General features: G+C 34.5%; 2 protein-coding genes across 3 annotated transcripts in view; one reads left to right on the plus strand and one right to left on the minus strand.

Annotated features, from left to right (window-relative positions):
- Positions 1–18,572, minus strand: part of LOC137642817 (uncharacterized) — a 95,479-nt gene extending 76,907 nt beyond the window's left edge. Inside the window, exon 1 of the mRNA XM_068375704.1 lies at positions 18,346–18,572. The gene's annotated coding sequence lies outside the window, so the exon portion shown is untranslated. The remainder of the gene's footprint in view (positions 1–18,345) is intronic.
- LOC137642818 (uncharacterized) lies at positions 136–25,464 on the plus strand. Of its 2 annotated transcripts, none has more exons than XM_068375705.1 (6): positions 136–224; positions 6,527–6,620; positions 10,041–10,249; positions 10,966–11,017; positions 11,605–11,943; positions 23,639–25,464. In XM_068375705.1, exons 2-6 carry the CDS (start codon positions 6,563–6,565, stop codon positions 23,782–23,784), a joined length of 804 nt encoding a protein of 267 aa, XP_068231806.1. In that variant the 5' UTR covers positions 136–224; positions 6,527–6,562; the 3' UTR covers positions 23,785–25,464. The 2 variants fall into 2 exon arrangements, with proteins under 2 accessions (XP_068231806.1, XP_068231807.1); XM_068375706.1 differs by having other exon boundaries at positions 136–194.
- Positions 25,465–26,488: the final 1,024 nt, after the last annotated feature.

Raw genomic sequence — 26,488 nt, forward strand, 5'->3', positions numbered from 1 at the left:
GAAAACTGACACTTGGCTAAGCAGCTGCCTTCATAACTGAATGTGCTACCCCCATTCGGAAAAAATGCTGAACCAAGTGCTTTTGATAACCTGTGAATCTCGTCGAGACAACACGAACAAAGCGAGGCAAGGAAAGGAAACTAAGCACACAGTTCAGTCGACTCTCTGACGCCGTACCGGATCGTCTGACCTTAGTTGAGACAGGCGCATAAAACGTTTTTTCGGTCTCCTCTCGTTCCATTGCGATTACACTTATAATAAGTTCATGAAAACTGTAGAATATGCATAACTGAAACTAGAAAATTGCGAATAACAACACAAAAAAACAAAATGAGACAACTGGATGTTTGGGTATCAAACAACGATTGTGTTTGTGTGTGGGTATCGATACGTTCCTATAAAAGATAATAGTTATCGTGTGAACATAGTGAATTCGGTCTAACCTCATTGTGACCACCTCAGGGATTTAAGAAAATGTCTGAAGCAAGATATGTAACTCAATAAGACAATTTAGTGTTCACTTACACAGCCGTCATTTTCTCAGCATTTGCTTTCGTTCGAATTGCTTTGTTTATGTTGCAAATTGTTTACGCTGCTTGATTACAATTTTGTTACAAATTGTTTACGCTCTTCCAATGCTAGTTTGTTGAATTTTTTACGGTGTCTGCTTACAATTTTGTTGCAAATTTTTACGCTGTCTGCTTACAATTGTTGCAAATTGTTTACGCTGTCTGATTACAATTTTATTGCAAATTGTTTACGCTGTCTGCTTACAATTTTGTTGCAAATTGTTTACGCGGTTTCATTAAAAGTTTGTTGCAATTTTTTTACGGTGTCTGTTTACAATTTTCTTGCAAATTGTTTACACTGCTCAAAATTTTGTTGCAAATTATTTACGCTCTCTTCTTACAATTTATTTGCAAATTGTTTATGCTATCTAATTACAACTTTGTTGCAAATTGTTTACACTCTTTGATTACAATTTTTTTGCAAATTGTTTATGTTGTCTCCTTATAATTTTATTGCAAATTGCTTATGTTGTCTGGTTCAATTTTGTTGAAAATTGTTTATGCACTCGGGTTAAAATTTTCTTGTAAATTGTTTACACTCTTTGCTTGCATTTTCTTGCAAATCGTTCATGCTGTCTGCTAACAATTTTGTTTCAATTTGTTTACACTGATTGCAATTTTATTGCAAATTGTTTACACTCTAATTACAATTTTGTTGCAAATCGTTTATGCTGTCTGATTGCAATTTTGTTGCAAATTGCTTACGCTGTTTAATTACAATTTTGTTGCAAATTGTTTACGCTGTCTGACTGCAATTTTGTTGCAAATTGTTTACACTGATTACAATTTTGCTGCAAATTAATTATGCCGTCTGATCACAATTTTGTTGCAAATTATGTATGCTGTCTGCTTACAATTTTGTTGCAAACTGTTTACCCTGTCTGCTTAAAATTTTGCTGCAAATTGTCTACGCTGTATGATTACAATTTTCTTAGAAATTATTTTCGCTGTCTGATCACAGTTTTGTAGCAAATTGTTTGCGCTGTCTAATTACAATTTTGTAACAAATTGTTTAGGCTGTCTGATTACAATTTTGTTTCAAATTGTTTACGCTGTCTGTTTACAATTTTGTAACAAATTGTTTACGCTGTCTGCTTGCAATTTTGTTACAAATTGTTTACGCTGTCTGTTTACAATTTTATAACAAATTGTTCACAGTGCCTGCTTAAAATTGTGTAGCAAATTGTTTACGCTGTCTGCTTGCAATTTTGTTAAAAATTGTTTACACTGTCTGCTTACAATTTTGTTGCAAATTGTTAACGCTGTCTAATTACAAATTCGTTGAAAATTGTTTACCGTCTGGCTACAAATTTATCACAAATTGTTTACCCTGTCTGGTTGCAAGTTTTTTGCAAATTATTTACACATCTGGTTATAATTTTATTGCAAATTGTTTACGATGTTTGATTACAATTTCTTGCGAATATTTTACGGTTTGATTACAATTTTGTTGCAAATTGTTTTCGCTGTCTGATCACAATTTTGTTGCAAATTGTTTTCGCTGTCTGATCACAATTTTGTTGCAAATTGTTTTCGCTGTCTGATTACAATTTTGTTGCAAATTATTTACACTGTGTGCATACAATTTTGTTGCAAATTGTTCATGACATCCTATTAATATCTTATTGAAAATTGTTCTCGGTGATTACAATTTTGTTGCAAATTGTTTACGCTCTCTGATTACAATTTTTTTTTTTTTGCAAACTGTTAACGCTTTTTTATTACAATTTTTTTTTTGAAAACTGTTTACGCTCTCTGATTACAATTTTTTTTTTTTGCGAACTGTTTACGCTCTGATTACAATTTTTTTTGCAAACTGTTTATGCTCTCTGATTACAATTTTTTTTGCAAACTGTTTACGCTCTCTGATTACAATTTTTTTTTTTGCAAACTGTTTACGCTCTCTGATTACAATTTTTTTTGCAAACTGTTTACGCTCTCTGATTACAATTTTTTTTGCAAACTGTTTACGCTCTCTGATTACAATTCTTTTTGCAAACTGTTTACGCTCTCTGATTAGAATTTTTTTTTGCAAACTGTTTACACTCTCTGATTACAATTTTTTTTTGCAAACTGTTTACGCTCTTTGATTACAATTTTTTTTTTTTGCAAACTGTTTACGCTCTTTGATTACAATTTTTTTTTTTTGCAAACTGTTTACGCTCTCTGATTACAATTTTTTTTTGCAAACTGTTTACGCTCTCTGATTACAATTTTTTTTTTGCAAACTGTTTACGCTCTCTGATTACAATTTTATTTGCAAACTGTTTACGCTCTCTGATGACAATTTTGTTGCAATTTTTTTACGCTGTCTGATTACAGTTTTTTTTTGTAAGTTTTTTATGCTGTCTGATTACAATTTTGCGTCAAATTGTTTACACTGATCACAATTTTGCTGCAAATTTCATAAGCTGATTACAATTTTTGCAGCAAATTGTTTACGCTGATGACAATTTTGCTGAAAATTGTTTATGTTGATTAAAATTTTTGGAGCAAATTGTTTACGCTGATGACAATATTGCTGAAAATTGTTTATGGTGATTATAATTTTGTTGCAAATTGTTTACACTGATTACAATCGTGCTGCAAATTGTTTAAGCTGTCAGATTACAGTTTTGCCGCAAATTGTTTACTTTGATAAAATTTTGTTGCAAATAGTTTATGCTGATTACAGTTGTGCTGTAAATATTTTACGCCGATTTAAATTTTGCTACAAATTGTTTTCACTGATTAAAAATTTGCTGCAAATTGTTTACACTGTCAGATTACAATTTTGTTGCAAATTGTCTACGCTGTCTGATTACAATTTTTTTTTTGCAAATTGTTCACACTGTCCGATTACAATTTTTTTTTTGCAAATTGTTTACACTGTCTGATTACAATTTTGTTGCAAATTATTCACGCTGTCTGATTACAATTTTTTTGCAAATTGTTTACAACTGTCTGATTAAAATTTTGCTGCAAATTGTTTCAGGTTTCAGATCCAGCTACAATTAGCTGCAAATTGTTTACGTTGATCACAATTTTGTTGCAAATTGTTTGCGGTCTGATTACAATTTTGATGCAAATTGTTTACGCTGTCTCATCACAACTTCCGTTTCTCGATTCTGGACCCAATACCACCGAAATATTGCTTAATCTTCAATTCGTGTACAGCAAGTGTTTACAGCAAGTGCTTGCAGCAATTGTTTATAATTTCAAGTATTTGCATTCGTTACAGTGCCCGTGTATGCAAGTATATATATATATATATATATATATATATATATATATATATATATATATATATATATATATATATATATATATATAGCGTTTCTGGATATCCTCTGTACAAAAGTTAAGAGTGATATATACACAATTCCATTTTCGAATGAGAAAGATTGTATATCAAAGCATCTTCCAACGTTATTAATATTTATTGAATTGTTGCTTGATTCTCTCCCTTTTGTTACCAAACCATTATAGTCTTTGGATAAATATCTAATAAAAGGAGTCTGTAGTAATAAACGAAAGAGCAATTTCGGAGTAATTAATGTTATGAATTTATATTAAAGAGATGTGGAAGACCTATAAAATACTTATGTCTCATAAGTCACAACAACAAGTATAATAATCATGACAAATATTTATACTTTTACGCTGGCTTACAGAAAGGTGGATTAGTGATAATAAATATTTACACATGTGCTCTTTCCCAGAAAAGAGGGACAGCAATAAAAACACTACAGCAGACAAAGGTCCCATTTATTCCCGAGCTGATGAACTGACAACCAATTGTAATGTCAGCCCAAGTGTAGGTTATACAAGATTAGTGTTTCCCAACCTTTTTTAAATGATTACCCCAAAATTTTACTTCCAACTAATCAATTACCCCATTGAACATATACCCGGTAACATAACATCGGATGTTTTTTTGCAGCCACCTGATGAACTGTATGGATCATGTAGCCCGCTATTGGCTGTTTATAGTTAAGGATCCAAAACAAATGCAAACTCTTCCTTTTTAATGGATATCAAAATGAACCATCATTAGTGCAGAATATTCAATGTAACAATATTATAAGATATTATCCAATAATCACTTTATGGCAATAATCATGGGAATGTGAATAACTCAATTTCAGAACATCTTGATTACCCCAAAAACACGGGTCCATTACCCCACTGGGGTTATTTACCCCAGGGGTGGGAAACACTGTACTGGATGATTGTCGTCAACGCACGCACGCACACACACACACACACACACACACACACACACACACAAAACATTGGCACTATCACCTCTTCTTCGTATTCACTATCAATTGACATCTTTCAAAGAACTTTTCTAACAATTTGGCATCCATCAACACTTTTCCATAGCATATTAAACACAATGGCAAGATATAAATCTTTGAAATATTTCCAGATTATATTCTAATTGTTCATTACTACTATTGTAGTTTATTTACTTCCTTATTTCCTTTCCTCACTGGGCTAATTTCCCTGTTGGAGCCCTTGGGCTTATAGCATCCTGCTTTTCCAATAGGGTTGTAACTTAGCTAGCAGTAGTAATAATAATAATAATAATAATAATAATAATATTAATAATAATAATAAAAATAATAATAATAATAATATCAAAACCTTCCACATCTTTTTTTTTTCTTTCATACCATCCACTAAACGCACTTCATTTAATAAGGAAGTATTAGAATAACCTCATCATCATCATTTCCTCCTACGCCTATTGACACAAAGGGCCTCAAATCAATCAATCAATCAATCAAACTCATCATACATTGCTCAACTTCCATGGACATATCTTCCAATTTTAATCAGATCTTGAATCACCTATTAATATTCTAATAATAGACCAGAGAGAGATAACTAAGGCGTTTTACATGTATGTTATAAACAGTGTAAAGACTGAACCATTTTCAATGTCAAAATCACACCATTTCAAAACTGGACACACGAGTTGAGAATGATTTGTTTTGTTACACATATCCAGATTCATTACAGAGATTTTCCCATTAATAAAAAAAAAAACCCTGTTTAAATAAGAGGCCAATGTCACCTACACGTGTATCAAAGGATAATTTCAGCAATCTTTCATATTTAATAAAAAATAAATCTTTATAAATAGTCAAGATCACCTCCGCAGGCATCAAACGATAATGTTAGCGTATCTTAATCGTTGAAACACATCAAAATCTAAAGTGGAAACGAAGGAAATAATCGCTGAAAAAAGATTCATCACTAATTAAATATGAGTAAATAATAATATCAATACCAATGCTGCCAAGGATCATGATGATGATGATGATATTTTTTCCATCTTACCCTTTTCTTGTCTATAATTGTCACATTTTATAATTTCCATTCAATCTAAAATAAATTCTTGAGCACAGTCAAACCTCTGGATACGAAAGAATCAGCTCACGAAACTTTCACTCTACGAAACGAGATGCGAAGAATTTTACGACTCACATTACGAAAAATGTTACGGACAACGAAAGGAGGTATGGTGTGAGAGCCTGACCGTGTCCGAGACCGGTTTTAAAATTCGCGCGCCGCCAGCCCGTAAACTCGCTACCATCCTCCCGCCTTCCCATTGGTTATCTCCCTACTCGGATGCTAGTTACCACCATGAGATCCTGCTCTCCTATCAGTCAGCATCTACTGTACTGTATATCATGATGCCTCTGCGCATTAGCGTTCCTGTCTTTTCATTTCAGCAGCGGTATCATACGCGTTGACTTCGTGTTTGTGATTTCGCTTTCGTATCAGTTGTACAGTACAGTAATCACATATACCAACAGGGAATAATGCATAAGCTAGGAAGAAAAGGATACAAGGTATTAAACGTGTTGCAAAAGAAAAATATAATTACTAAGGATGAATTTTCTAATATATCTGTAGTATTCAAAAGATATCAATTATTGTAAACATTTTCTATTCCATTGCAGAGTTTTTTCTGGACAAGAGACTCAGTCAAATGAAAAATGAAGACAGTATCTTTGCTCCTATTTGTACTGCTAGGAAGTACGACGATATTGACCGGTAAGTCCGAAATTGGTGCCTTACGTTATTGTTACATACTGTATGTATATAATATATGTTTGTATATATATATATATATATATATATATATATATAAATAAATATATATATATATATATATATATATTGAAGAAAAGAATAAAGAAAGCAATATCACTTTATATATATAAGATAAGCAAAGACAGATCGAAGGAATTAAAATGTTTTATGAAATTAAGACCTTATGGGCCCCAGATACGACCAAAGGTGGGGGTCACTCAGCGACATGTTGTATATAATAACAAAAGCATTTAATTTGCACATTTAAATTGTTAAGTTATAGAAAATACCAGAAAGATATATCTATACAACAGATTCTATGTGGTGGCCTATTGGAAACGTCCCTGCCTGGCGTTCTGCTGGACGGGAGACCGAGTCACACTTGAACTTGATAGTTTCTTGTAGTGTCTGCAACCTCACCATCCTTGTAAACAAAGGAGGGGGTTGGGGTTGGGGGAGCCTATAGGTCTACCTGCCGAGTCATCATCAGCTTATTCCTGGCCTTCCTTGGTTCTAGCTTGGGTGGAGAGGAGGTTTGGGCACTGATAAAATGGATATGTGGTCAGCCTCTAGGACGTTGTCAGTGTCCCTTGCTTCTGGCATTCATGAACGGCCTTTAAACCTTAAACAGATTTAACCTAAGTTGAATCAGACAAATTATGCAGAGATGATCCTACAAAAGAAACTTTCGAACAACCAGATGTTCTGCTAACGATGACTCAGCAGGCAGACCTATAGGCTCCGCAAACCCCCAATCCTTAGCTCACTAGGATGGTGAGGTTGCAGACACTACAAGAAACTACTGAACTTGAACGGGTCTCGAACCCGAGTCTGGCCACCACAACGGAAAAATTTGCAATTGGCGTATGAAAGAAAAATCAGAATTGAAGCGTGAATGGAGGTACAGTAAAGGGATAAAAAGTGAGTGCAGCAAAGATAAAAAAGACCTTTCAGTAATGGCTACGAACGACACTATCTAGGCGACCAACCTTTGGGCCAAGAGTTCTACTCTTAACTCATCCTAAGAAGCTGTGACTATCTTTCTTCCAAAAAATTTTACTCCAATTAACTTTAAAAAGATAGTCCAGGAGCTATGCAGTTTTGAAGACTAGATAAAGAAGAGGAAAAGAAGTAGGGGAGAAAACAAAATAGAAGGAAAATCCATAAAGATACTCAATTGATCCAGATGACTATAAAGTATACATATTGGGTTAGTTTATGCGAAGTACAAATATCTTAACATTTCTTGTTTTATAAAATAAAAGTTAATGGGGATTCTGAACTCTGTAACGTACACTAAATTCAATTTCAGAATATGCTCTTTAAACAACTAATTCTCGCTGCTCTCTGTAAAAATAGGTAAAATTATGATTTATCTAAATTCAGCGCAAAATAGGGTTTCCAATTCACCAGAAATCTACTTTTCTAACGTCATTTTCAGCCAATGTTTAATGTATTTTTTGCTTAAGCCCTGTCTACACGACCGAGCATGCCCGACGGGCAAACAGTGATACCAGACCACAATAGTTAGTAAGAATGAGGGTTAATGACGTCAGAAGCGGGAAAACCACAGACAGGGATCTGGCATCATACAGGGTTGCCAGATACCTGCCTTTAGTTTTCCCGCTTCTGATGTCATCAACCCTCATTTTCACCAACTATTGTGGCCTGGTATCACTCTTTGCCCGTCGGGCATGCTCGATCATGTGGACAGGGCTTTACTCTAAAACAAGTTGCAATGGAGGAGGTACAGTTGGACACAGGAATTCCTGGGACACCTTGCTCTGAGATAATGCACCTTTTCACACCACTCCTCCTAGTGTAGGGAGAGATGGCAGAGGTGGTAGTAAGGTGGATGGGGGGCTACAAACAGGAACTCGCCTCACAGAAAATGTTCCTGCAAAAATAATGTCTTAGCAAGGCCTTTCTTTTATTTCTTTTTTTTCTTGATTTGAAATTTCTTTAACCTTTCTCATAAATTATCAAATAGTGACAATGGTTATTTATCATAATTCACACTATCAGTGCTTAAGAATACAACAACATGAAGTTTTATAGAATTTTAAACGAAGACCTGACAAAATTTTGTCAAACAATAACAAAGTGAATTGTCACCACTGCAAATTATTCTGTATTTTCAGATGTATTGTTGCAAATTATTACTCTGTATTGTCAGATGTACCACTGCAGATTATTATTCTGTATTTTCAATGTATCACTGCAGATTATTATTCTGTATTTTCAGATGTATCAATTCAGAATATTAATCTGTATTTTCAGATGTATCACTGCAAATTATTGATCTCTATTTTCAGATGTATCACTGCAGATTATTATTCTGTATTTTCAGATGTATCAATTCAGATTATTACTCTGTATTTTCAGATGTATCACTGCAAATTATTACTCTGTATTGTCAGATGTACCACTACAAATTATTACTCTGTATTGTCAGATGTACCATTGCAAATTACTGATCTGTATTTTCAGATGGATCACTGCAAATTATTGATCTGTATTTTCAGATGTATCACTGAAAATTATTGATCGGTATTTTCAGATGTATCACAGCAGATTATTATTCTGTATTTTCAGATGTATCACTGCAAATTATTACTCTGTATTTTCAGATGCACCACTGCAAATTATTACTCAGTATTTTCAGATGTATCACTGTAGATTATTATTCTGTATTTTCAGATGTATCAATTCAGATTATTATTCTGTATTTTCAGATGTATCACTGCAAATTATTACTCTGTATTTTCAGATGTCCACTGCAAATTATTACTCTGTATTTTCAGATGTATCACTGCAAATTATTAATCTGTATTTTCAGGTGTATTACTTCAGATTATCCTGTACTTTAATGTGACTGCAAATTATTAATGTGTATTTTCAGATGTACCACTGTAGATTATTACTCTGTATTGCCAGATGTATCGCTGCACATTATTAATCTGCATTTTAATATGTATCACTGCAGATTGTTAATCTATATTTTCAGATGTATCACTGTAAATTATTAATCTACATTTTCTGGTGTACCAATGCAAATTATTACTATGTATTTTAGATGTACCACAGAAAATCATTACTCTATTTTCAGATGTACCACTGCAGATTATTATTCAATATTTTCAGATGCATCAATGAAAATTATTACTTCGCATTTTCAGATGTACCACTGCAGATTATTACTCTGTATTTTCAGATGACTTAAAATTATTACTCTGTATTTTCAGATGCACCACTCCAAATTATTACTCTGTGTTTTCATACGTATCTCTACAAATTATTACTCTGTATGTTCAGATTTGACTGCAGATTACTACTGTATTTTAAGATGTACCACTGCAAATTATTACTCCGTATTTTCAGACGTGTCTTTGGCAACCTGCGGTTGCAACGCCACTAGTCGTGTGTACATCCAATACAAATCTCTAGTCACTGGATGGTTCCAGCTCATGGCTGATAAACCCTGTTTTCAGCGCGAGTTCCCCATAGAGATAAACCTTAGGACAATCCAATACTTCCTTTGTTACAAAAGAAAATGGACGCTGTGGGAGTATGCTGCAAACACATACAAAGTAAGAACTAGTTGGATCTACCCATTTACGTTGTACTTTCATGGAATAAATCTAGTGCCCTGTTTTGTATATTCTATAGTGGAGTAGTTGAAAACCTGGATATGATCCTTTAGTCATTTATCTACCAACATATACAATACAAAGTCTTTCTTAGACAGCTCAATAAACAATACTATTCACAGGTGAGCTTTAATCATTTCTTGACTAAGAATTTATAAACTTATTATTGATATAGCAACCCCTTAGGAGTTTAATGATCGTTGGAAATTGGTAGACATTATGCCAGAATAATATAACTGTACACAAAGGAGCCTAGTTAACGAAACATGAATACAATGTGTAAGAAAAAAGAATCCCCTCCAATATTGTAATTCCTTGACTCAAGAATTGGGCGGTACAGCTCATCCAAATGCATAGATCTTCAACACCTTAGTCTTAAGGATTGGTGGTCACAAATATTGCATTCAAAGATACGATGCCAAAATCCCAAAGATATGCCATCAAAATCCAGAAATAAAGGATCTACTGCAACTCATTGTTGTGTAATATTTCTATAGCTGAATTGGATCCTTTGTTTGTTAATATAATCTCAATGAAGTTTATACATTTATAATAATTTTATTGTTAGAGAAAAACAAAAGATTTTATTTTATTTTACACCAGTTGTGACCACGTGAAAACATGATTAATTTCTGGTTTCATTTCTCTACCCACAGAGAATACTCAAGTTTCGGGGAAACACAAACAAGCTAAAAATTATCTGTCCACGTAAGTACTTTTGACAAGTATTTCCCTACAGCATGTCGCCAAATACGTCCATATGTGGGCAATGATACTGAGTAACTTGAGAGATTGACTCAAGTAAGCCCACCAATAAAAAAAAAACTTCCTAAATCACGGATGAACCTTATACTGAAAACTTCCCAAGCATCAGTAGTTTCATATACTGTACATCCACATTGGTATACAGTTTCTGCATATCACCTCTATCAGTCGTTTGTGTCATGTAAATATTAAGAACAATCCTTTCCAACACCTCTTTCAATCCATCTATCGAATAATTCCTAGGTTTTCTCCTGAATCGCGATTAGAACGAGTCAGTGAATATCAGTAGGTCTTAAGAAATCAATCTATTAAATATTCCAATGTCTGTATCGCCAGTAGATGTACATCGAAAATACGAACTCGCTTGTTGCTAGTTTATTAATTTCTAAGCGAACAACAGAATGTAAAGTCAATTTCTGGAATATCTTTCTTCATTAATTTGTGTCCAATAGTGTAAAGCCTTGAGATGAATAGCTGAGAAGGCATACCTACAATATCAATTCGTTGAACTTAATAATTTTCTTTTGCAGAAACCGACTGTGGACTTTCAATCGTTGAAGTTGACGAACATCCTATCCTTTCTGGTAGATACTTCCCAGTTTATAAAGATAATATACTATACACAGAATTTGACATCCAAAAGCTAAATTTTACTGATACCCTGGATTATTTCATCAATATCACGGTGCCATTAAAAAAGCCATCCCCAGAAATGCTACCGACAGATCTTTCTAGTTGTCTTCAAAATCATGATACTAATTCTAAAGAGAATAATAATACCTTCAAGAGAACACAGTCAGTTGTTTATGTCAGAAAGGACGGCGCTTACAATTTCACGCAAGCACCAGAGGGAGATTTTTGGTGGATAAGTAAGTACAATATTATAGATATATGTTTTTTTTTTTCAAATTTCAATAAATGGCTTCTGTATATAATATGAATTAGCTATTTTAAAATTTTCTGATTTATATGAAATTTGGAAGCAAATTTGTATTTTCCTAACTGAAAAACCCCGAGTTCTTTACTATGGAAAAACTTTCACGCAAGGTGTCAACAATCCCTCGATAGTTAACGAGAGGAAGGGGGGATAGAGGGGAGAGGGTAGTCCAACATCCCTGCTCCCCAACCCTCTTTACAGAAGCGAGTGTGAAAAAGAAGACTGTCTTGAGAGTCAAGTAGCGATCTGATGCTTGACTCAACAGTTTATAAGGAGCTTCTTCGAGGAACACTGTACCCTCACGGCATCAATGACCTTAGATGTCAGGATGCCAGATAACTAATAATCAATCAATCAATCAATTCTGACTGAAGGCAAGTAAGCTCTAAACTCGCACGAGCATAAAAGATATCTATACAGGAAGTACAGGTATACCAATCCTAAAATTACATATAGTGAGAACATTCTGACTGAGAAAGGAGTGAGATAGGGAGACTCCATCTCTCCTAAATTATTCACAGCATGCATATAAGGTTTTTTTAAGAATTTATATTAGGAAGATGTAGGAATTAATATTAATGGGGAATACCTTAACAAGTTGAGATTTGCAGATGATATAGTTCTGTTTAGTGAATCATGGGAGGAATTGCAAAAGATGATAGAAGATTTGAATAGAGAAAGCAGAAATGTGGGACTTTAAATGAATATGAGCAACACTAAAATAATCTTCAATGAAAATGCAGCAAAAACAGAAAATAAGGATTCTGGACGAACCTCTAGAGATTGTTAATAACATGAGGCTAATATTAAAATTGTTTCGGACAATGAAAGGAGGTATGGTGCGAGAGCCTGTGATTTTATAATTTGCGTGCCGCCAGCCCGTAAACTCACTACCATCCTCCCGCGCTCCCATTAGTTATCTCCCTACATAGATGCTAGTTACCACCATGAGATTCTGCTCTCCTATTGGTCAGCATCTACACTACTGTATCCCATCATGCATCTGCATATTGGTGTTCCTATGTCTTTTCGTTATGGCAGTGGTATCGTACGCATCGAGTCAGTGTTTGTGATTTCACTTTCGTAACAATTGTATGGTTTCGTGTGCGATATTATGTTATATCATTAGCCATAGGTCCCAAAAAAAGTCGCTGATGTCAAAGGGAAAGAAAAGGATAATGTTTTCCATGGAGATGAAAATGGAAATAATCAAGAAATACGAGGCTGGCATGGGGTTAAGTGTGCTCGCGAAGGAATATTGCCAAAATCCGTCTACGATAGGAACGATCCTGAAGCAGAAGGAAGCTATCTAAGAGCATGACTGTTTTCTCCAGCAAGAGGAGACACGTCCACAATGTGATGGAGAGACTGCTGCTTGTCTGGATAAAGGACAAAGAAATGGCTGGAGACACTATCACCGAAGCGATAATCTGCCAGAAAGCCAGCCCCATTTTCGGTGATCTTGTGCATGCTCAGGACGAAGCTGACGAAAGAGAACATCAAAGCAGGAACCCCCAGAGTTCAAGGCTTCTTGAGGGTGGTTTGAAAAATGTAAGAGACGCTCATGCATCATGGGGAGGCTGTAAGCTCGGACAAGAAAGCGGCCAAAGCCTTAATTAAGACATTCGACCAGTTGACAGTCCAGAAAGCTACAGTCCCCAGCAAGTCTTCAATTACAATGAGACTGGGCTTTTTTGGGAAAAAAATGACTTGTCAAACGTACATCACGACAGAAAAAAAGAGGCTACCTGGGCATAAGCCTATGAAGGACAGGCTTACCCTTGCACTCTGTGCATATGCCAGTGGCGATTGCAAGGTGAAACCCCTGCTGGTGTATCACTCCGATACTCCTCGAGCCTTCAAGAACCACAAAGTCACTAAGGAAAATCTTCATGTGTTATGGAGGGCTAATGGAAAAGCCTGGGTAACAAAACAATTATTCACCGAGTGGATAAATATTTGTTTCGCCCTGATTGTGAAAAAGAATTTGGAAGAGAAATGTCTCCCTATGAAATGCCTGCTGGTGCTGGACAATGTCACTGCTTAACCTCCTGCCCTCGAGGAAGATATTGTAGCAGAATATTCTTTCATCAAGGTTCTCTATCTTCCACCGAACACTCAAGTCCATGGACCAGCAAGTGATTTAAAATTTTAAGAGGCTTTGTACGAAATATCTCTTCAGGAGATTTTTCGAAATCATTGAGAGCACAAACCTCACTCTTCGTCAATTTAGGAAAGAGCATTTTGATATTGTCATATGCCTCAAAATCATCGATCAAGCTTGGCAAGAGGTTTTGAGCTGCATCTTGAACTCTGGTTGGAAGAAGCCGTTTCCTGATGCCGTCTCCACACGAGATTTCGAGGGCTTCCACGCAGACCAAGCTGAAGCCGATTCGAAAAATGTTGATGACCCTGAACCTATTATTCAATCTGAAGTTGCCGAGATCGTTACACTCGGGAAGTCCCCGGGTCTAGAAGTTGATGAGGCCGACATTAATGAGCTTATCGAGGGGCACCAAGAGGAACTTACGATGGATGACCTGAAAGAGTTGGAGGCCATGCGAATGAAAGTCGTTCAGGAAGAGTAAAGTGTGTGAGGGGGGGGGGGGATGACCCAATGACGACAGCAGAAATTAAGGAGGGTCGTAGAAAAGAGAAATCCAGAAAAAATTCTCACAGGTTGTGCGCTTTAGTACTGTAATGAAGTTTGCCAGAGTCACTTCAGGAAAATTTTAAGAAGCAGGCAGAAACAAGCTTCTTTGGACAATTATTCTAAAAAGAGGCCTTCGTCAGAAGCAGACCAAGTGCCAGCTAAAAAATGAAAGAACAGTGGCAGTGATGAAGAAAATATGTAGTGTAATTAAATTTAGAAAATACAAAACGTAAAGTAAAAAAAGAAAATTAGATAAAGGAAAAAAAAATTATTTCAAGTTTATTGTAAAGTTAAGTGTTAATATGTCCTGCCATTTGTAAATGTGTTTCCTAAAATTAAGTGTTATTGTTTTCTGTCATTTACTGTATGCATCAGTTTTGTAAATTTAAGATTTTATGTTTTCTGCCACTTGTTAACGTTTTCTGCGGTTTTTCATCCTCCTCTTCGCTCTTGGACATCGCCTCCCTCCAAAGGTAAGGTTACCAATGATTAATTCATTATCAAATAATCTAAATACAATACTTTTCATACATTTAGTACTGTTTAGTGGTGTGTATCCTTTTAATAATCATTTAATGTCGGTTCTGGAACGAATTAGGCTATTTACATGTAAAAGGCGACTCACAAGACGAAAAAATCACTTTACGAAAGTGTTGTGAGGCATTAATGTACCACAATTTCAAATACAATAATTTTAAACCTTCATAAAAATATAAATGCCTGGCATAATACTTTTTCGGTAAATATGTGATACTTTAATTTCTGACCAAACACACCATCATCATCTCCTACACCTACTGGCGCAAAGGGCCTCAGTTAGATGTCACCAGTCGTCTCTCGCCAGATACTTGAACCATATATTTTACCTACTTGCTATCTTGTGCTTTATGCACTTCTAACAATGATTATTGGGGCAAACCGCCCGTTTACCCCCTCATATAAAGACAATTATAGGGGACACTAGTGGGAAACTTTTTTTTTTTTAGTAGGGAAATGCAAAAAAAAAAAAAAGTGATATCCAGCATAATAATGGTCAGAAATGCAAAATAAACACAAGATAACCAATTGGAAAAATATATGGTTCATATAAGTGGTTGACAGAAAATTAAAGTATCATACTGTAATCATCTAGTTCATTTCATATCCTTCTAATGAATTTTGTTGTCGTGGTAAGCTGCGCTCAAAAATAAACATTACATCACTGCTTATATATTCTGGCAAGTGGTAGATGGATGGGCTGCACATGCCAGCCCTGTGGGTCATAATTTCGGGGTTATTTTTACTTCCACACGAGCAATCATAGCTGTACACTGAATGGAGAGCGTTTTCATCATAATCAATTGTAAACATGTGAAAATACACTACACTTCGAAAAAAATACACAATTTCAAAATAGATTGCATTTCCCTTTACTTCCATCTTGGAGATGTCTTAATGTGATGGTGGTCAAGCTAAAACTGAAGGGAAGGTTAGGAAAAAAAAAAGCTGTTCTAGAATAACCTCCCGGAACTTCTACATAAATATTTGTAAGCTTGTCATTGGTTAAAAAAGCCAGGTAATGATTACATCATGCAAAAACAGAACAGCTAGCAAAAGCAAAAGCAAGCAATGCATGCACAGTAACCATCAGTCCCCTAGATGTAAACAACGGAATTAGAGCGAGAAATAAACTTCATATTTTAATCAACCAATACATAAGTTATTATGCCTATTTAATATATAGAAAAATGCCAAACTAGATCACATTCGTTCATTTCCCGGATTCCAGTTTCACTAATAATTAACCCTTTTACCCCCAAAGGACATACTGGTACGTTTCACAAAAGCCATCCCTTTACCCCCATGGATGTACCGGTACGTTCTTGCAAAAAAAATGATAAAAATTTTTTTTTTCATATAATTTATATTTTTTTGAGAAAATTCAGGCATTTTCTATGAGAATGAGACCAACCTGACCTCTCTATGACAAAAATTAAGGCTGTTAGAGCAATTAAAAAAAATATACTGCAAAATGTGCTGGGGAAAAAATTACCCCCTGGGGGTTAAGGGTTGGAAATTTCCAAATAGCCTGGGGGTAAAAGGGTTAAAGTATCATGTATTAACCTTTTTTCATTTATGTAACCACTATAAAAATAACCAAGATTAACACATAATACCAGGCTAAGGAAGATTCTGTATTTTTGTAGTGAATTACAGGGCAATGTAACCTAGGAAAAAAACTACTGTTTCTTATAGAAAAAATTACGCTCTCTTAAAAAATGACACTCGTTTCCGTCGCAAATGAATAGTTTCAGAAATATATATACATCTATATCCTACGATAATGGGGGTCCCCCAGTGGGAACTCGGGGTTTTGGGTGGGGAAAACATACTGGGGAAACGATATATAATTGTTCTCCTATAGCAAATAACGGAAACAAACAGATCAACCAATTCGGATAACTTTGAGTTGCACGGTGTCACTTCTCTTACGAACGAATGATAACATTAGCAACGTTACCAATAATACACAGTGTTACCAACGTTGACGTATAGTACACAGAGTTACCAACGGCATGCTGACATTACTAAATATAGTAATGATAGATATTTCCATATGTATTTTAAATAATTTCTCCATATAAGTGTTACTCAATATATAAAAAGTACAAAAAGGGCACAGAACCTAACAAACCTACCTAACCTAGCCTAGTAGTATGACAGTTCACAAAATAACATTTGATCTACATCAGACGTTGGCAGCACTGGTTACTGTATTTTTTCATGACACAATCTTTGTAACAGCGCCTCCAAAGTTTATCCAGATATACTGTTTTGTATTTTCCTCCGGTTATTATAATTTCAAGAAGGTAATGTATAGAGAAGAAAAGGCTTGTTTTAAGTTTATATATCGATTCCCCAGTATGTTTTCCCCACCCAAAACCCCGAATTCCCACTGGGGGTCCCCCATTATTGGAGGATATAGATGTATATACATTTCTGAAACTATTAATTTGCGACGGGAACGAGTGTCATTTTCGAAGAGAGCGTAATTTTTTCTATAAGAAAAAGTAGTTGTTTTCCTAGGTTACATTGCCCTGTAATACACTACAATGAAACCGAAGATTCTGCCTGTCCCCTGAACAGCACCCACAACGTTTTTTAAACACGCAGTACGGCAATAGTGCTTACAAGGATACATACACACCTAACCTAACCTGAATAGCAGTTACAAAGATAACTCTTCACCTAATTTAACCTAACCTTACCTAAATAGCACTTACAAGGATACCTCCTCACCTAACCTAACTTTACCTGGACATAAAATGTGGATACAGAAGCCAAAATTATGAACAATTTTGTTTCAACCAAGAGTTAAAAGTTTTTCTACAGAAATACACCATTGTGTCACAAGGATTGTGAACATTTTGTAAATTTGAGGACAAATACCGTATTTGATCATATTATAGGTTTACTTGAATACTATGTATCTTTTTATTGCCCGAATAACGAGGGAATCCCATTTTCTCGCACACGTTACAATAACATTGAACTAAATGATAAAAAACACTATAATGAGTTGCTAACTCAATCATTGTGAAATACTGAAGTAAAGATTGTTCATCACATAGCCTATGAAAGAAAAGAATCTATAAAGGCAGAGGTGGCATAGCAAACATAAAATTTTGATTTCATACTCACAGGGATTCTAAAAAAAGTAGAAACGTCGATATCAAAGCTGGCAATCATTTCCCACATCCTAATAAGCATTTAGTAATTTGTGCATTTTTAAACGAAATCTTTGACGCTTTGACATAGGCTAGGCTGTATCACACTCCAATCATTGGTTATGTACAGTATGAATAAACGGTGTCCGCACTTTATTCTATATCACTATTCACAGCCTAAAAGGATACCAATTAAATACGTTATAGAAAGAACACTTAATTTTCTTGAAAAAAAAAAAAAACTAGCGATAGTATTAAAAAAAAAAACATTAAAATTGCCGATAAAATTACACAATTCGTGACACGCTGCAGGAGTTTCGTGTAAACATGTTCAACAGTCAACTGAGTACCACTATAAGTCTATAACATCTAAGTCTTTGTAAAAAAAAAAAAAAAAAAAATAAATAAAAATAGATTTTTTTTCTTCTGAGTATTTTATGCAACTCCATTTTGAAAATGACGAAATTATGCATAAATTGATATAATAACTATAATTTCAGTTTTAGTGAAAACTTCGAAGTCTAAGGAAGCCAGTTATGTGTACAACTGACTCCAGAGTACCAATATAACATCTTTGTAAAATCATTTATTTTTCTGAGTACTTTATGCAACGCCATTTTGAGAACGGGGAAATTATGCATGATTTGATATGATACAATAACTATAATTGCAGTTTTAGTGAAAACTTCGAAATCCAAGGAAGAAATGGATGCGTTACTGGGTCAGTCGAAAAATCCCCAAAACTCATGATAAAAACTCCCCAAAAATACCAATTTCCACAAATATATTTTATTCTGATCGTGTAAACTTTACTCACTATAAATCATATAAGTGAATTGAAACAATATAAAGATTTACTCATCCCCGTTTTTTCTTCATAGAAATGTGTACAGAATATCCCCAACAGACACCCAAAATTCCAAATTCTAGGGAAAAAATTCCCACATTTGGCAACACTGACTGGATGACCTCGCCTGTCACCTATGTACAGATTCAGAATTATAGTTGTACAAATAAAAAGTTCAATGTTCATAGTACATATCCTGTACAAATGCAATTTCCTAAAATAGTTAAGGTAATTTTCGAATAACCTTCAGTTTCATCTAGAGATGGAAAGATATTGAAATAATACTCAGCTGACTTTGAAGGTTTCAAATTGGAATTAGGAAAATTAATGTAATAAAGCTTAGGCACCGTTTATTTTGACCTCATATGCCTCAAAATTTTATCATAAAAAAGTATACTTGGTTACTAGTTCTATGTAAATTGAAGGAAAATACTAATGAAAAAAAAAAAAACAACTTATTTTAAATGAATGTAGGCCTACTTGTTAGTACCTTTTCTGTTCCTTAAGTCTTAACCATTTTTTCCATGAAAATAGGCCTACATGCAACAAAATGGTTACCAACCATGATACTTGGTTATTAAACTGACTAGATTTGTCACAAATTAATATGTACGAGTTAACATCTCATAAATGAACCAGTCTGGTTAAAGTTATTAGTTTTTTTTTTTAACAAGCATTATCTGATTCTGTGCTACATTACAGCCATTTAAACACACACACACACACACACACACACACACACATATATATATATATATATATATATATATATATATATATATATATATATATATATATATATATATATATATATATATATATATATATATATAGACATACATACATACAATATGTATGAATAACAGATATGAAAAGGAAATAGAAAAGAGGGAAGAATGGGAAAAATACTTTAGCTTTTGGATAAATATTCCCTTCACTACGGATATCCATTAGTATTACCAGAGAACGGTCTTAGGGGTTATTGCCAACAGCCAAGTCAGAAGATGTTCTTCTCATACAATAGAAAACTTTGATTGCTAAGACAAGTTTTTTTTTATACCAAGATTGACTTGAATATGGTTAAATGATGATGATCGGGGCATTTCTCTTCGAAATGCAATTAAAAAAAAAAATTATATATATATATATATATATATATATATATATATATATATATATATATATATATATACAGCAGAATCTCTTGTTATGAGTAACTTTGAATGAGTATAAATTTTTAATAAATTTTTTATTAGTTTAAAAGTTTAAAGCCTGCTCATGAATGGCAGAGGCAAGGGACAGTGATAATGCCCCAACTAGCAAGACAATGCCCTAGAGACTGACCGTATGGTCACCAGCGCACAAGCCATTTACTACCCAAGCTATGACCAAGGAGGGCCAGGCAATGACTGCTGATGACTCAGCAAGTAGATCTATAGGCTCGCCCAAACCCCCATCCTTAGCTCACAAGGATGGTGAGGTTCCAGACACTATAAGAAAATACCGAGCCTAGATGGCACTCGAAGCTCGGTCTGGCTGATCACCAGGCAGAGACATTTCCAACAGTGTTGTATCGGCCTGCAAGCAAAAAGTTTTGCGCCTTGGACAAGTATGAACGAGACTATCACACAATGCACAGAATGCAGTCACATAGGGTCCATAAGCCACTTAGTGTTCACCCATATAAGGCTTTGATATGGTGAGCATCGAATCTATTTACAGACAATTCAATGTCTTATTTCCATGCTACAGTATTTTAAAGAAAATTCAGAAGCAGTCATCACTAGATAGGTTCCTTGACAAAATTAAACGTAACAGAGTAAAAGCTGATGACCAAGTGTCCAGAAAGCTAAAGGGCATCTACCATTGAAGCTCTTGGCTCTGGAACAGGGGGAGCAGAACAATAGAAATTTCTTAATTAGCTGCCAGGCAAACTGGTTGATCACTATTCCCCATAGCTCCAAGAGTCAATGCCACTCAAGGAGGTAGAGACCAGTTTGTCTCTACTATTTTCTCATGGCAACTGAGCTGATATGCCGTGACATTCATTCAGTTAAGAATCTTGGCTGACAGATTAACAGTAAGCGGAATGTCTTTCTGGTACATACACCAATTGAAAGGTGAGGGATACTACACACCAATTGAAAAGCGAGGGATACTGTCCTTCCTTGCTTGTTAACGTGTACCACTATGGTGACGCTCTCACACGTCAACACAACTGGATGACCCATGACTTGATCCTGGAATATTTGCAGTGCTAACAATGCTGCATGCCTCTCAAAGACACTAATGAGTTATTGAAGTTATTTCCTGCTCACAGGACCAGGTTCTCCAGGTGTATACATCACTACCTCCTTAAACTTGTTTGAGAATGAAAACATTCCTGGAGGTGAGAAGTTCAGCAGAATTATAACAGAGATTCATGCTGTTCAGTCACCTGGTAAGATTGTCTATCACTTCCTGGCTAAGGGGAGAATTTTGGTTAAATTTAATTTCCTTTAAAGCCCAAAAGGATTTGAATGATGGCAGATTCAATTAGAATGTCCACAGTGTCACAATGACCTATCCACTGCTATCTAAGCCTTACTCTTACAAAGTGTCAGGTAGATTCTAACACCAATTCGTCCTGAAGGCTGAGTTCCTCATCCAGGATGTTGATGAATTAAATCTGAAGGGGAGTAGAACCTCTGCTGGCATGTCAAAAGGTGGGGGAAGCAACTTCATAGATCAGCTGGAGGATAGGGACCATTGTCATTCATAGATCAGGCTTTTTTCTTACTGTACTTCAAAGCACTCTCAGCAAGCAGAGACCAAGGCAGTCTAAACAATGGCCTCGATTCAGAAGTGAACCAATGGGGATACTCACTGTCAATAGACATCCGAAAGACAAGATATTAAGGCTTTTATGAAGAAACTGAAGACTTTCTTGTTTTCTAAGTGCTTCAATAATGTAGATTTGACAATTAACACAGAATATGCTGTGTAATACTCTAAATACCTAAGAATGTATACAAAAAATGGATCTAGTAGGTCCTGTAAGGCACAGGATTCCCCTATGACAGGACCAAGAAAACAGCCCTTAAACTACCGGGTAAGTAAAGTAATGAGATTGGATTTGACAATAATCCCATGGCATCTTCCTTAAGATAATTTCATCATGAATGAATCCAATTATCTCTTGGAAGTGCCTCACATACTATACCTGCATGAGCTTTGTAGGAGAATGACAATCAAATTCTAACAGATTCCTTGGTCAATGAGAAAGTTCGTCTCCCAGAGTAGGGGAAACAAACACCAACCAACATTGGTGAATGATCATCAGAACACAGTGGGGAACACTAAGATAACAACAGTCTACTGGGCATTTAACTACGTGAAGTCAGAACAGCAGTCTGACCCTCCATCTGCAGTAAAGATTAGCTTTTGTTGCTCAAAGGGAAGACCATTAGAGCAACAAATGCTAATCTTGAGGTCGTTGAATCGGTAGAACTTAAAAAGTTCGAACTTGCAGCAAATGCTTTTATGTTGAACAGGATGTAGGTCTTTTCACAGTTTATATATGAAATATCTGTTTTGATGTTGTTACTGTCTTTAAAATATTTTATTTTAATTATTCATTATTTTTCATATCGTTTACTTATTTCCTTTCCTCACTAGGCTATTTTCCCTGTTGGAGCCTTTCAGATTATAGCATCTTGCTTTTCCAACTTGGGTTGTATTTTGGCAGGTAATAATAATAATAAATGTTAAATTCTTCCAGACTTTTTGAGATGTGACTGCTTCCAGGATATTTCAATAAACATGTTACATACAATTCTCACTTATACATAAAAAAATATATCGAAGAAAGAAACGTAGAAGAGAACCAGGATACAATACAGTATGAAAAGGGTACAACCCTACATCAATATTAACCATGACTATGAAGATAGGATATTTTCAATTTAGGCTCTTTTCGGGAAGAAGCTTACATACTACAGTGCATTGGTAGGTTATTTCACCAAATTTTCCATACACAGTAAATGTAGATAATTTACTCTGCCAATTTATAAATACCATCCATGAGCTGTTTGATTATTATTTTTCTGGAAAAGGTTTTGGAAATGAATGTATGGTAAGTGGTTTTAAAGTCTCCATCATGTCAACAACTCTTAATTTGTGAAACCAAAACTATATATAACCTTTTTAAGATATTATCATGTATACTTACATAATTTCAATTTCTAATACTTATAAAATATATGTCTAACAGTCAACTACTGGAACTGTGATGAGTTCTGAGCTTGCTTTTAAAATAATTAGCAAAATATTGAAAAACTTCAATAGGTTGTATTACTTTACTGTACAGCATAAAGTAAAAGTTATCTTATTTTGACTGTAATCAGTAACTAATGACTCCTCCTCATTCCTTGTTTTACAGATTCTCATGACATGGCTTATGCTATCAGCAACCAAGGTGCAGCTTGTGCATATGATCTGTCTAAGGAAACTGAATGGATTGCCATCAGTGAAACTGGAGAGCTTTACACCAGTAATATGAAAGTTAAATTTGTAAAACACGAATAGCAAGACCAAGCTCTTTAATGATTAACATTTAAGTCATATTTTCCTTGACTGAACATACCATATTAGTGTTTTTAAGATGCTATCTTAATAATAGATAGTATTTCTAATTGAGTATTCTTTCTCACATTGAAGCAAATATAATATTTACATGTAATCATTATGCATAAAACATTAAAAACAATGGTGTGAAATCAGTGATACAAGTGTAGTTATAAGATGAGTGATATTCATACTTTAAGACAAACTGTGCTGCTTTTGCTATCACAGAAAGTTTTCTTAAAAAGGAGAACTAAAGATAAAACAATTTTGATATTGCCACAAAATTTTCATAATCTCATTTTACTGATGTTGCATTAGGGGTTTACTGGACAAAGGAGAATTTCAAGGATGTCAACCCCTACTTAAGGCTGAAATATCAAATAGTGTTGTGACCTTTAATCTACCAGCTGTCAAGTTCATAGCTACTGGACCAGAGGGAAGGAAAATCCTAATGGAGTCCATCTTCCAACATATGACAATTATACTGAACACCCATGTAGCATACTAGTAGCCCTAGCTGAAGTAAAGACTAGCAGAAAGAGCTTCTTCACTGGAGCAAATTTTATTACTGAGGCGTAATCCATCAAGGGCTCTTCAACACCAGTTTAAATTCTGATTTTGAGCTAAAGATTAATCACAAGTTCAATTCATGGTCCTGTTACGTTACCCGTAAAAATGATGTGTCCTTTGATATGAACTATGCAATTACACTCAGCCTCAGGACTATGGTGGTTTTATTTGAATTTTCTATTCACCATATAGCAGAGTCTTGGGTATAGCATCAGTGTCCATCTGATTACAGTATGTTATAATTTTGAAGGTACAGTATTATAAATTCTTTGATTACCTGTATGTTAAGTTATTTCCCAAAACTTGAGATGACACAATGTGACAAAGAAAGCCTAGTGAATGCTGAACGGTTTTGTTAGGATATCTGAAAATAAATATAATTGTGATTGATTTCAAAGGATTTTAGCATAGTAAACATTGAAAAACAATCTTTAAAGCATAGTGTGCGTGTGATACAACTGAATAAAAAAAAAAAAAAGTTTCTTGAGGTGAAATTGGACATTGTGTTTTTAAATAATGAAGGACCAGGTGCTTATATCATTGCTACATCAATATAATTTGCCCACTTGACCATCTTCATGGTTCCCAAGGAGGAAGATGATGTTCTTCTGGTGGAACAGTCCACAATGGAACCCTTAATGTAAGCTGCTGTTGTTACAAGGGCTTTAGACAGAGAGCTGATCCTTTCTTTTCAACATCGGACCAATCATTTTGTGCTGATAAGGAAGAGGCTAAGGTGCTCCTAAAGACTGATAGAATCATTCTCTATTAAGGTTCGTCATCCATAACTTGTCTGTTCATTAAAATTAATTCACTATGTCTGAGCACATTACAATTCATAATAAAATTAACTGACTTACCTTTTTCTTTACTGCAATGGTGATTGTGTTATCTCTCTGTCTAAACATATTGTAATGGCAATAGCTAATGAGATTTTTATAATCATAACGAATATTTTTCTATGTTGTTTGTTTGTACACTATTACAGTCATAGAACTCAATCAATCAAAGGGTTCTTTCCCCGTTTTCATTAATTATTAATACATGCTTTACTAGCTTTATGAACATTTGCCAGAAAAGCAAATATAATAATTGCGTTTGTATAATATAATGAGAAATATAATATAATGAGAAACCAAATAATGACTCGGTAATGAACTGATCCTTTTTGTAAACCTGACATAGTGTATATATGTTTCTTCTGATTACTTTTGAATGATATTTCAAAAAGCATATTCTCATCAAAGATGTGTTTCTTCCATGATCATCTAACATTTTTTCATGAAATCATATGTAGGACTCCTGCCAGCATCTTGTGTGTTAGCAAGAAACGCCACCAATTATGAAACTAATTTGCATAAAATTTATGTTTAAGCTGGTTCTCATGCAATTAAAACTAGAATTAAATACTTGGTTAAGGATCCTGAATTTATCCTATCTAGGTTTTCATTGCTTAATTTCTTTAGGGAGAACATTCTTTCATGTACATAGGGTGATCCTTATCCTTTTAATCCAATCCCTTGACACAAGGTTTTCAGTTTTATGATACCGAATCAAATAATATATGGTAATTAAGTTGGATGTCATATATATATATATATATATATATATATATATATATATATATATATATATATATGTGTGTGTGTGTGTTTGTGTCAGTGGTTCCACATACAGTACCATCAAAACTCTTATTGAATAGTGCACTAGAACTACTAGCTACAAATTGAAGAGCTTGGATAAAGTTTGAAAAAGGGGAGGTTAAACCTGAAATACTACAGTACCTTAAAAAAGCAATTTATTGTCCCTCTGAGCTATTCACTAAAGAAATTAGTGACGTTGAATTTCTAATAAGACAAAGGTTGGAGGCCCTTTTCGTCATAACTACTTCTATAAACAACTAGGATTAAATCACAAAAACTGTAATCAACTACAGTAGTTTAATCCTCTTTAATTCTCTCTTAAACTGAAAGTAAGTTTTCTTATACAATTGGTCTTTTTAATCTATTCCCCATTTCAATTAAATATTCTAATTTCATTTAGCTAAATGGTGCAATACATTATACCATCCACCTATGAAATACAAGTTTGCTTT

Source organism: Palaemon carinicauda, chromosome 6, assembly GCF_036898095.1.
Source record: "Palaemon carinicauda isolate YSFRI2023 chromosome 6, ASM3689809v2, whole genome shotgun sequence".
Lineage (NCBI taxonomy): Eukaryota > Metazoa > Arthropoda > Malacostraca > Decapoda > Palaemonidae > Palaemon > Palaemon carinicauda.